We start from the raw sequence: 12,416 nt of genomic DNA, 5'->3' as shown, positions 1-12,416 counted from the left end.
GGGGGCATAGATTTAAAGCGATTGGTAGAAAAATTAGAGGGGAGATGAGGAAAAACCTTTCACCCAGAAAGTAGTGGGGGGTCTGGAACTCACTGCCTGAAAGGGTAGTTGAGGTAGAAACCCTCAACTCATTCAAAAGGAGACTGGACCTGCACCTCAAGTGCCGTAATCTGCAGGGCTACGGACCAAATGCTGGAAGGTGGGATTAGAATGGGTGGATTGTTTCTCGGCCGGCACAGACACGATGGGCCAAGTGGCCTCTTTCTGTGCCTTAAATTTTCTATGATTCTATGAAAAAGTTTTGAGGATGGGGGTCAACTAAGAATTGTAAAACTGAGACTGATAGTTGTTAGGCCAGAGCATTAAGAGCTACGGACCAAGGTGAGGAAATAGAGTAAAGTTAGCCATGATCTAATTGAATGACGGCAGAACAGGCTCGAGTGGCTGAATGGCCTACTCCTGTTCCTAATTATTTATTGAGCATTTATAATACTGAAGCAGAAAAAACAGGTGCAAATAGTGATTTGTTTTTACTCATTTTTTTACTTAACATTTATTGACCACAGTAGTGCAGAGATGTCAACAACAGTAGTTAGGCAAGTAGTTATTCTCATTACTTTTCATAAAGATGTAATAGCATTAGTGATGAAGCACCTTCAATAAACCGCTTTTGATTTATACATCTGTACAGGTGATTTGTGGGCTGAATAGGTGTTTAAAAATCACAGTTGGCTGTATGACAATGAGACAATGCTGGCCTTGACAGCACTTGTTTTTATAGTTAGTGTACAAAATACATACTATTACTCTGCTCATAAGTATTTTAAACTTTCAGTGACACGTTATAAAAGTATTTTGCTTTATTCATTGTGCTCAATACACAGATTTGCCTACAACATACAAAAGACCACAACAAGTTCATGTCATGGTTTTATTTTAAATCAGGGCACTTTCACAGCAGGATAATGGCAAATGGAACAACATGCCAGATTTTGCAGTGCTAATAACAGTGAAACTGTAGCATTTGTGTCATCACTCCACTGAAACTGACAGCCTCTTCTGGAGTCTGCACATGTGCAGAAGAATGCAAAAATCCAGAAGTTGCTGTCAGTGATTCTACACTTCTTCAGAGAAGCTGTTGAGGTACCTGCAAATTGCATTCAACAGGAAATCTAAGGAATTGATGAGAACTTCCACTCTTACTCTGTTAGTCTCATTGTAAAAACCCCAGAAAAGGTTGCACCTGACTGGTGAAACTGGGTTTTCAAATGGTACACTAACTGCATAGGGCTGGATTTTAAGGGCAGCGAGCTCAACAAATTAATGCCCGCCCATGCAGGCCCTTGCCAAAGAGCCACCCGCAACCTCCCACGCGGTGGCTCATTTACATAGCCAGGGCAGCCCCTCACCCTCACCCCCAATCACATGGAGGGGGCGGGTTGTCTGTTCCCGGCAATGGTGTCAGCTACCTATGCGTGGACGCTGTTGCCATTTTTAAAGTGCAGCCAGCCCTGCCGCCACATTTAAATTTTTAAAGTGACCCCCCCCCCAAAATTAAATAAATTTCTAATGCCCCTTTCCCACCCCCAAATAGCAATTCCAATAACTATTTCCCCTTCCCCCAAAAACATTCATCTTTCATATCTGACCTTCCCCCCACAAACTGCACAAAGTTTAAGGTTCAACCCTTCCCACCATGCCCTACACCCATTACGTTTATTTCACCCCTTTTCCCCCCACTGACAAACTTACCTTTCCCCCCTCCCCACCAGTATCACGCCTTGTTTCCCTCAACAGGGATCTGAAGGCGCAGGAGCTGCACCGAAGATCACGGTGGGCCCTCAAGATCAGAGGTAAGTCTATCTAAATGTATTCATTTTATTTTCATATGTTAATTGTGATCTCATTGCCCAGTGGTGACAGGACGGTCACAGAGCCCCGCTACCACTGGGAGGATCGAGCTGGGCCCTCTCAGCATCGAGGTCCGTGGCGGGCCTCATTCGGAGCCATCTTCAGGCCCCTCCCCCACCGCTCCACCATAGAACCCAATGCCTGGGAGAAGAACAAAATCCAGCCCATAATTACTGCTGAACACCCTTACTGGCCCTGAAAATTTCATAATTTCATTATTTGTGGATAAAAAAATATCGTGATAAAAAAAATCCGCATATTTTAATTTTTTTTAAAGTTTACTTTAACCTCTATCTTAATCCAATTATAATTATTTATTCACGAGCTGACATTTTAAATTAAAAGTGAAGGATATTAAGTGCTCTTAACTTCCTCCTTTGCTTTGTGTGACAACTTCAATTTGGTTGGTTGCCGACCTGTTTTCTGACATCACTGCTGCTGCACACAAGGGCTGAATTTTACCGGCCCCTCGATGCTGTGGCTCGTGGCGGGGTGGGAGGTGGCCGGTAAAATTCTGCGGGGAGAGGCCTGCCTCGACTCGCGATGTCGAGAAGGGCCCACCGCATATTACCAGCGGCGGGGGGGACCTAGGTGCGGCCACCCTACCGCCTGGCGGCGGGTCCTTCATCAGCATATGCAAATTAACACTAAAGAGATGCAAATAAACTTACCTGCAGGTGGCAGCCATCTCACACCGCTTTTAGGGCGGCCGTTTGTACTCCGCGCGATGTCGGAACTCCGTATGGGAGGGGGAAGGAATAAAATTTTCAGGGCGGGAAGGGTAAGGAGCGGGGAAAACAATTTTGATTGGATGTGGGGATGGTGGGAAGGGGTTGAAGGGCAAAAGTTAGAAGGTTGGGGGGGGGGAAGGTCAAGTAGGGAAAAAGGCAAGTATTTTGCGGGGGGGGGGGGGGGGAGTTGGGGAAGGGCATCCACATCTTCATGATTTCTTATGTACCTTTAAATATTGAAATTAATTGTAAAGGCTTAAATCCCTTTAAAAATGGTGCCAGCACCTGTGTGGTGGTGCCGGATGTCATTGCCAGGGGACATGACGGCCGCCCCCTCTTTTAAATGAGCCACCGCGCGTAATATCGTGGGGACTCCTCGGTGACACTTCCATGTTGGAAGGCCGCCAAGTTCAAAGCGCACCACAGCGGAGCCAGTGCATGATTAAAATTCAGCCCCAAGACATCCCCTTGACTGGGCACCAGATTTAAACTGCCATGGGGAAAGAAGAAAACCATGTACAGATATTGCCAGGCCCTTATCCTCAAGGTAAGAGGCAAGTGCTGCTGACCGCAAAATCTGGGCCAATATAATTCCGTTGCACTTAAAAAAATCATCATTGCTGAATAATTGGAGATGCAAGTTAAGATTTTTCTTTTAAATTCTTTGTTTCATGTGCTCTATATTGTTCAATCCTGGCAGAAATACTGTCCAATATTTTACAGCTTTCAAAGAATAATTGCACCGCTGATACAGGGCAAAGGGCAGGGAAGTGAGGTCAATACAGAAAAGTCCCTTAACTATGATCAATTATAGCAGAAAAAAATACCAATTTGTTTCCCCTTTTTAATGGCAAATAGAGTTCTTAGTATTAGTTTTCCCAAATCCATAAACACCAGTTTAAAAAGATGGCAGGGTAGACTTTTATCTGTGACACCTGGCTATCACTTGACTGAGGTGCAGAGAGGAACAATTGGAGTGAAATGTTGCAAATCATAACAAAGCGTTTTCATTCCATTCATTGAAATGGGTTGAAATTGGGGAGGGCTGTGTTACAGGCCTGTGATCCTCTCCAACCCAATGTTCCTGTCTCTGCTCTCCCCAGGCACTAAAGTCAAAAATCCACCCCAGCGTAGCATACTTTCAACACATGCATTCATTTCAGTTGAATTCTTCACTACTACAGTTAATGTGCAGGGTTTATGAGCCAAATACAACTCAGATGTCAATCTAGTGCAGTTATTTCTTTACTGCTGCAGAATTGGCAGAAGATTTATATTAACCATTTCTACCAATTGGACACAAATGTCACGCTTTCCGTATTCTAAGGATCTCATGCATGTTCTGTGCTTTAATATTTACTGTACATGCTTTGCGTGTTGTTGGATATAATGTAATATTTCTCACCTGCACAAAGACTATCATATTTTTCCAACACATTTAATTTAGCTCAGATTGTTTATAATATTGATAGACATTCACATTTTGAAAAGTGCTCAAACTCCTGAACAAGCACCAAATTTATTGAAACAGAAATTGGTAATAAAAACTATCGGCCAAATGGCTTGCTATCCAAATGTTAAAAAATAAATCTTGTAGCAAAATATTCTAAAAGGAGGGAGTTGTTGACATCAACTTATCAAATGAGACTGCAGTTATGTTTTGGCACTTGGCACATATGCACAAAGATTTAGATTCCGAACATATGAATTAGGAGCAGGAGTAGGCCGCTCGGTCCCTCGAGCTTGTTCCGCCATTCAATAAGTCTGTGGCTGAACTGATTACTTCACATTTCCACCTACACCCGATAACCTATCCGAACACCTAAGATTACCTCAGTGTAGTTGCATTCTTTGATTTTACAAAGGGCTAATCAATAAACAGGAAGGGGAAAACACCAGTTTTACAAATTATATTCTTCCCCAAAACCCATATTCTTCCCACCTTCAATCGCCCCAGTAACCCTTGTCGAGTAACACAAGCATGTGCCCAGCAGCATTTCTGGGTTCCGTTAATAAGAGTCTTGTCGGTAAGTGCCGAATGGGAATGGGCCACAGGTTTGGCACTTGCTTGAAGTAGGGGCAGTATTTGTGCACTAATCTGCAGCAATATAAAGGGGAAATTGGATTTTTCCCCCATGATAGCTGCTACTTCGGTCAGCAGATCCGATAGGCCGATGCAGTGCAGAATGCCAGCCCTGGAGAATCCGCCATACTTCACCCAAGATCACTTCAGTATTAAAGGTGAACTTATTAGTTATGGATTAAGATGCAGCCTAGCACCGCCCCCAGTGTCTTTCCTTAACTCCATGTGTCCAGTCAATATTGCGTCCAGAAAATGGCAGACAAGGCATTACAGAGTCATTTCCATCGTTTAAGCACTCCAATCTTTAACAAACATTAGCTTCCTTTTCTACCAATTTGGCTCCAGAAACACAGGCTGTCCACAAAAGAAGTGGAGAGCCAATATTATAGGTCCTTTGAGAAGGACAGTTTTGTTGGAACATATAAGCTGAATAGGTAGAAGATAAACCCATACCAGTAATGGACAAGCTAACACATTGCTATTTGTTCAACAATACTATAGTAAAATAAAAGTGGGTGTTTTTAATTCAATGCCTATTCTTTTGCATGATAAACTTAAAGCTTGAAGATTTTTCCACTTTGTACCTCCCAGCTTAGCAAAGGTTGCATTACCAGGCAATAAGAACAGCTCCTGAGATCTGTGACTCCTTAAATTGTTTGACAATCTTTGCTGGAACCCTGATTTTAATTTACTTTATCTTCTCGTACCTGGGTAGTAGATCAGCGAGTCATTGAGCACAGAATTACACGAGACAGATATTCAACCTGGCCATGGTAACTTGTAATAACAACAAACCCTGAAATTATTGAATAATGCAGCTGGTCAGTGAGAGCCAGAAAAACACCTAAGGATCAAGGACCTAAACTGCTGCACTGCCATTTTCGTTCGCATCCAGTTTACCCTCTCCTGCAGCAAACATTTTTCTCATAATGTTTTCAGTGGTGGTGATGTATCCTGCCTTTCTGAGTGTGTCAATCAATGCAGGAAATGCTCCTTTCTTTCCATTACCCTGTAGCCAGTAATACAGTATATCGTAACCCTGTCGTTTTATATCGTCGCGGTGATCAGCTTCAATCTGTTGCAGTTTGGGTTCAGTGTGCCCTAATTTTATCCCAAGCTCATGGTAAATTCTTGGTTCAATTTCCTCCACAATCAAATGCAGATGCTCCTCAGAAAGCTCTAAGTCTGTTCAAAAAAGAAGAAGCATGTCACTAATTCAATGCTAAATTTGAAGGGGTAGAAGATTGCAAGTAAAAGTCCGCTGAGTATATACTCTTTATATTCACAATACCATCTATATCACAAATCTATTCAAGCCAGCAACCACTTCTCTCCCTATCTTCCCAACTCAACACTTTGAAGGGCCAAGGCTCACAGTATAGACTCCACCAAAGGTAAAAACAGTAGCAGTGATAAAACAGAGAGAAAACACAGATTGAACAGGCTGGGGCTCTTTTCTTTAGTAAATGGAAGACTGAGCAGTGACCTGATAGAGGTCTTTAAAATTATGAAAGGGTTTAATAGAGTAGGTGTAGAGAAAATGTTTCCATGTGTGGGGGAGTGCAAAATTACAGGCCATAAATATAAGATAGTCACCAATAAATCCAAGGGGAATTCAGGAGGAACTTCTTTCGACCCAGACAGTGGAGAGAATGTGGAAACCACTACCACAAGGAGTGGTTGAGATGACTAGATTTGATGTATTGCAATGGAAAGCAGATGCAGGAGAAAGCGATAGAAGGATATGCTGATAGGATTAGATAATGAGGGGTGGAGGGAGGCTTGTGTGGAGCATAAACACCAGCATGGAGCAGTTGGGCCAAATGGCCTGTTTCTGTGCTGTACGTTCTATACTCTATGCAAAATTAAATATATTTAGAAGTAATTATTAGATGACACCCAAGCTTGCACTGTTCCTGCATGCTGATTGTAAGCAAAACTGCTGACAGTAAGGAGTTCTAGTATTCAGGGTCTGGGAAAGAATGAGTTAAGAGTTTTGAGGTGCTACAATGAGTCTTATTTCAGTGTAGTGAAGGGAACAGCATGTAGGATGGTGCATCTGAAGCTTAAGTGGAAGCTGAGTAAAAAGTTCAGAAGAGCAGTCATCATGATAGTGTGTTCACAATAGAGTACATATTGGCAGTAGACACATGGAGAAGTACACTTATTTATTCACAATATACCATCTGCTCCCTTTACAGAGAAGTTACCCTCCACCTTAATCCGAAAAGCACCAATCAGAAGAGTACCAACCATCATTATCTTCACTGGAAGCAGTCCACCAGCACAGCTATCCACAGTCATGTTTAGTTTTTAGTTTAGAGATACAGCACTGAAACAGGCCCTTCGGCCCACCGAGTCTGTGCCGACCATCAACCACCCATTTATACTAATCCTACAGTAATCCCATATTCCTACCACATCCCCATCTGTCCCTATATTTCCCTACAACCTACCTGTACTAGGGACAATTTGTAATGGCCAATTTACCTACCAACCTGCAAGTCTTTTGGCTTGTGGGAGGAAACCGGAGCACCCAGAGAAAACCCACGCAGACACAGGGAGAACTTACAAACTCCACACAGGCAGTACCCAGAATTGAACCCGAGTCGCTGGAGCTGTGAGGCTGCGGTGCCAACCACTGCGCCACTGTGCCGCCCAATATTCAGAAGAAATCAAACAGCAGAGATAGCAGTAATAAGGGATCAGCTAATGCTGGGCAACAGTCCAGAACACTAAGTGCTCCTTTGAAGTTGTTTTGGGGTACAGACCTTACCAACGTTGCATTAAATCCCAAGGCTTTTGCAGCGGTACACAACAGAGAAAAGTTATTTCCTCTGCTTGAAGGATCGGTGACAAAGGGTCAGATGGTGAGGAAAGAGGCTAGGAGAACCTTCTATATGCATGGAACTCTTGGAGCATATGGGGAAAAGGTGGGTATGTGGAGTTAGGTCACAGATCAGTCACGACCTCATTGAATGGCAGAACAGGCTCGAGGAGCTAAATGGCCTATTGCTATTCTTATGTTCCTGTAAGCATAAAATGCCTAGGCACAAGGAGTAGCTGAAATAGAGACCTTGCTTTTTTTAAAGAGAGAAGCAGAAAAATAGTTGAAGAGTAAGATACAGGGCTAGGGAGAAAGAGCAAGGCAACACGATTCATTTTGAAAATACACAGCAGATCAGGCAGCATCTGTAGATAGAGAAACAGAGTTAGCAGCCAGGGTTCCAGGATATTATAGGGCCTAAAGGAGCGGGCCAGGGGTTGGAGGGTGGGTGGGTGGCCAAAGAATTGGGAGAACGGGGGTGGCGTGCCTGTCACCTTGCTGCCGCCGTGGCATTTTGCTAGCAGCGGGGAAGGTGGCAGATGGCTCTCCCACCTAGAGGCCAACTGAGGCCCTTAAGTGGCCAATTAAGGTCCTCTTCCAACCACTGCTGCCGTTTTACCCTCCGCTATGCGGGGAGTCCACCAGGTAAACCCTGGTGGCCTCCCTACGGGCTCAGTTGGGAGAGGGGTAGCCCTCTTGATCAGACACTCTGTTACTCCAAAGGACTTGCTCGGCGGCAATGTATGCCCCCATGGCAACATCCCCAACCCCGTCCTCACCAATTACCATCTCCTCCCCCCATTGCCCCTTACCACGGCCTGCATTACTGGCCCCAGTGACCCCAACCTCACTTACCTTGCTCTGAAGATGGCGTCCATGCTGCTTCTCAGGCTGTGCAGTCCCAGCAGTGGCCACCGCTCCCAGTGGCGCTGCTGGGACTGAAGAGCTGCCAGCCCTCCAATTGGCCAGCAGCTCTTGGAGGCTAGATCTCATACCTTAAAGAGACGGCCGCCATGACGGCAGATCATTAGTTGCCTGGTGGATGCAAAATCTGGTTGGGGCTTCCAGAAACAGCCGAGGAGGGGATGTCCCGACTTTCCAGGCCATCATCAGGGTCATCACTACACCAACAAAATCCTGGCCTGCGTTTCAGGTTGATGACCTTTCGTCAGAACTGAACTCAGAACTTTCAAGAGATCTGACAAAAGGCTATACTGAAACATTAACTCTGTTTCTCTCTATACAGATGCTGCCTGACCTGCTGAGTATTTCCAGCATTTTCTGTTTTTATTTCAGATTCCCAGCATCGCAGTATTTTGCTTTTCGGATTTGTTTCGGATTACTTGAGCAGAGATAAATGTGATGGGCTGAATGGCATTGTTCTGGGCTGTACACTTTGGTTCCATAGTTAGTTGATATGGTGAGATTGCTTCTAATAGTGGCCTGCATGGACCAGCATTGGAGTAACTGGTTGGAACTTATATTAGTAGTAGTTGTGTGTCATCTGTAGCCCTACTTAAGTGACTGTAATTGTCGGTAAAAGCAACTGCCACAGACCACTGTATTCTTGCAGCTGCAGGAGTTTTGATAACAGATAGAGGTGGCAGGTTGTCTAGTAACCTTGCAGCTCTCAAATTGGTTGTTCAGCCACCCACCAGGACTATTCCTTTAACAGCAGCGATTAGCAATATTAAACCTCTGTTAAATCTTCTCTGGTTCAGTGGAAATAGTCTTAGTATCAAGTCTGCTGTTTGTACATAAAACGTAACGGAGTTCACAATACCTGAGGCAAATGGATCAACAAAACACACTAAATGCTAGAGCACAACCTCTACACAACTGAATGAAACTAATTCACTTATATTACATCTTTGTAATAGTTGCTTCCAGTCCTGTATGTCTCTTTGTTATGATTTAAAAGGATACAGCCCAAGTTGGTTCCAGAACGGAAATATGAAAAATATTACATGCACAGGCTGCATTTGGCTGCATACAGTACCTGGTACCTGCAAGAATAAAAGGAAAATAATTAGAATATGAGCTACCCTAAGATACAGAACTGTAACTGGGTGTGAGGTGCAGTGCTGAAACTTCAAATCAAGGCTGTCAGGCTGAGTCCTATGCAAGGAACCCTGAGACCCACGATTCAGTTCTACCCCTCAAACTGGTCCCAGATACATATTGCTCATTTTACAGAAAACAATCAAGCGTTACGAAATGTTACAGTCAGATTATTGGAGTATGAGGGGAAGTTCCAGTGATTCTTGTGGTTTTCAGAAGCACAAGATTTCAGCACACACAGAGAGTGCATCCCTTGCACTGGTTCCTTACTGCTGGTGTAGGGGAAAATAACAGAACTAATTATGGGAAAGCCCCACACAGTACACTTATAGACATGGCATTACTTAAAGTTTGACTAGATGGATATCTTGGGTTTTCAATGATTAACATTTGTGAACATTAGTCTATCATAACTTCTCTGTGGAAATATTGATCACACAATATATTTACTGCTTACATACATACGAGGACTGATTTTCCTGACTGAGCACTCCCAGGCAGACTGGTTGGGAAACTGCAGGTCTGCAGCCCCTGACCATTCATTTACATGGACAGGATATCAAGCCCTCAGGTCTGTGAATATCCTGACCACTCCTTGCCGGGAATGCTCGACTGAGCAATCTGCCCGCTGCAATATTACAAAGCATTTATGAAGTTAGTGGCACTCGTAATTTCATTCTCGGGAAGTGGGCATTGCTGGCAAGGCCACATTTATTGCCCTGAGAAGGTGGTGATGGGCCATCCAGCAGTGTCGTATCAATTCAAATCAATATTCTTCTTTCAATCTCTCCTTGCTCATTCCTGTAGTTAAGCAGAGGACCTTCAATCACTGTTGCTTTGACTAACTGCTAGGAGCTACTTAATAACCGGCTGTTGAACATTGCTACTATTTATTGTATAATAACAAGCGATTGCTTACCACTTGTGGGCTAGGCTGCTTGTCATCTGAAATATAAATAAAAACTGTTAAATCTCAATAAAAGTAATGCCTACACATTAAAAAACACAAAATATACCTTCATTTACAAGGTCACTTACACCGCTTCTCATTTATAATGACATCTCAATTAGTCTGTAAAACTACACAAAAAGCTTCTCTTGAAGTTAAAATCAGGTTTCAAATATAGTGAATTAAACTAGTTAACCACTGCAAACGTTGTGAATTGACAAGTTCTAAAAGACAAGCTCAGCAGAAAAGCTATTGGGAGCAATCACAGATTTAATTATTTTTCCAATGCCAACTAATTGAGAAAGACAGGGAGATTCATTTTAACCTAACCATCCACGCCCAGCAGAAAAGTGACAGAATCAGATCAGCCACCCAATTTTATTTTACATTGACTCCAAAGTACTTATCAAAAGCAAGTGGATGGAGAGTACACAAGTACAAAACTGTGATCTAAGTATGATAGAATATTGATGAAAAATACTGGCTAATCCGTGGCCTTTTATTGAACTACTGATTACCAACTTCCAACAGATATTTTCCCCCAAAAAGCATTAAAACCAAGCAGTAAGTAGAAACTTATCTTTTTAATAAGATGTAGCTTCTAATGGGTAAAATGATCTCCCTACTTTAAGCATAATATCCAAAAAGGCTTAGATCCAACCCACTTTTACAGGCATACAGGAGCAAGTGTCACAACTCACTGCAGGAATGTAATATTGTCGCCTTGGTACGAGTGCAATGCAAACCACATCTCATTATCGGATGAGAATAGAAGTCAACATCGGCTTCTTACATGAAGATAAAAAGTAAAACAGGGAAAAGTGGCTATTTTGTGTTTTTCAGTTGTGTACAAGTGAAATACAAATAAATTAATATATGCTCAGACGGCAGGATAGGAATGAATGGTGTGTAATGGACATAAGGATATCACATAGACGGCATACTGGGATAGACAAGAGGCACAGAATGCAGCAGCACCGGATTAAATAATCTCATCTACATTTATAGCAAGATTTTTGTGTGTGGGTCAAAGCAGGGAACACTAGCAAAAGGGAAGATCCTGCAATGCAGTGGGAGACCCACAGATTAGAGGTGAATGCAAGAAAGCACTTTAGATCTACAGAATGACTTATACAATAACTAGATTCTGAATTTATTCCATATGCATGCAATAATGGAAAATGGCTCCATTGATGGCAAATGTACTTATATGACAACCGTTCTGATTAGTAAATCATAGTCAATGAATAATTACCATTAATTGGATCCAACGGCTGTGGAGAAGAAGCACAAAGCAATTAAGAAACATATCAGAGGTAGATGAATAAATATACTGTACTGAAGCATCAGCCTGGATTTTGTGCTCAAGTCTCTGCTGTGGAACTTGAACCCACACCTTTAGACTCAGAGGTGAGAATGCTACCACAGAGTCACAGGAAATGGCTTTATAATACCTGGTGTGTCAGACATGCTTTGAAAACTTGGTGCTTAATGTGGCAAAAAAAAAATTGTGAGCAACTGTCTTAAGGGTGCAAAATCACAGGCTGTCGTGAGCAAAAGCAGAAAACTCCAAGCATATTATCGATTATGAAAAATAAAAAGTCAAGACTGCTCGAGTGCTTAAAGTGTTAAAGGTTCCAGACGCCACCATTTTTAAATGTGTGCAGAAGGAAATATGCTACTTTATTTTTAGAAATACCTCTCATCTCATTGAAAAATTGCAATACACAGATCCAGTTAGACTAACATCTGGAGTTTTACAGATTAAAACTTTACATTATTTTAAATGATCTGCATTTAGAACAAATTACTATTTACCTCATCAACTTCAACTTTTGACTTTGGCATGCCTGA

At 42.7% G+C, this 12,416-nt stretch overlaps 1 protein-coding gene across 1 annotated transcript in view; it reads right to left on the bottom strand.

Annotated features, from left to right (window-relative positions):
• Nucleotides 1-523: 523 nt before the first annotated feature.
• LOC137380855 (uncharacterized) overlaps nt 524-12,416 on the bottom strand; it is a 42,697-nt gene continuing 30,804 nt past the window's right edge. Inside the window, exons 7-13 of the mRNA XM_068053266.1 lie at nt 12,381-12,412; nt 11,818-11,836; nt 10,533-10,558; nt 9,465-9,558; nt 9,249-9,335; nt 8,365-8,547; nt 524-5,910 (exon numbers count right to left, since the gene is read on the bottom strand). Coding sequence (XP_067909367.1) covers nt 5,585-5,910; nt 8,365-8,547; nt 9,249-9,335; nt 9,465-9,558; nt 10,533-10,558; nt 11,818-11,836; nt 12,381-12,412 — 767 coding nt within the window. The 3' untranslated portion in view covers nt 524-5,584. The remainder of the gene's footprint in view (nt 5,911-8,364; nt 8,548-9,248; nt 9,336-9,464; nt 9,559-10,532; nt 10,559-11,817; nt 11,837-12,380; nt 12,413-12,416) is intronic.

This window comes from Heterodontus francisci, chromosome 20 (genome assembly GCF_036365525.1).
Source record: "Heterodontus francisci isolate sHetFra1 chromosome 20, sHetFra1.hap1, whole genome shotgun sequence".
NCBI lineage: Eukaryota > Metazoa > Chordata > Chondrichthyes > Heterodontiformes > Heterodontidae > Heterodontus > Heterodontus francisci.
This window is presented reverse-complemented; position numbering and strand designations above follow the sequence as displayed.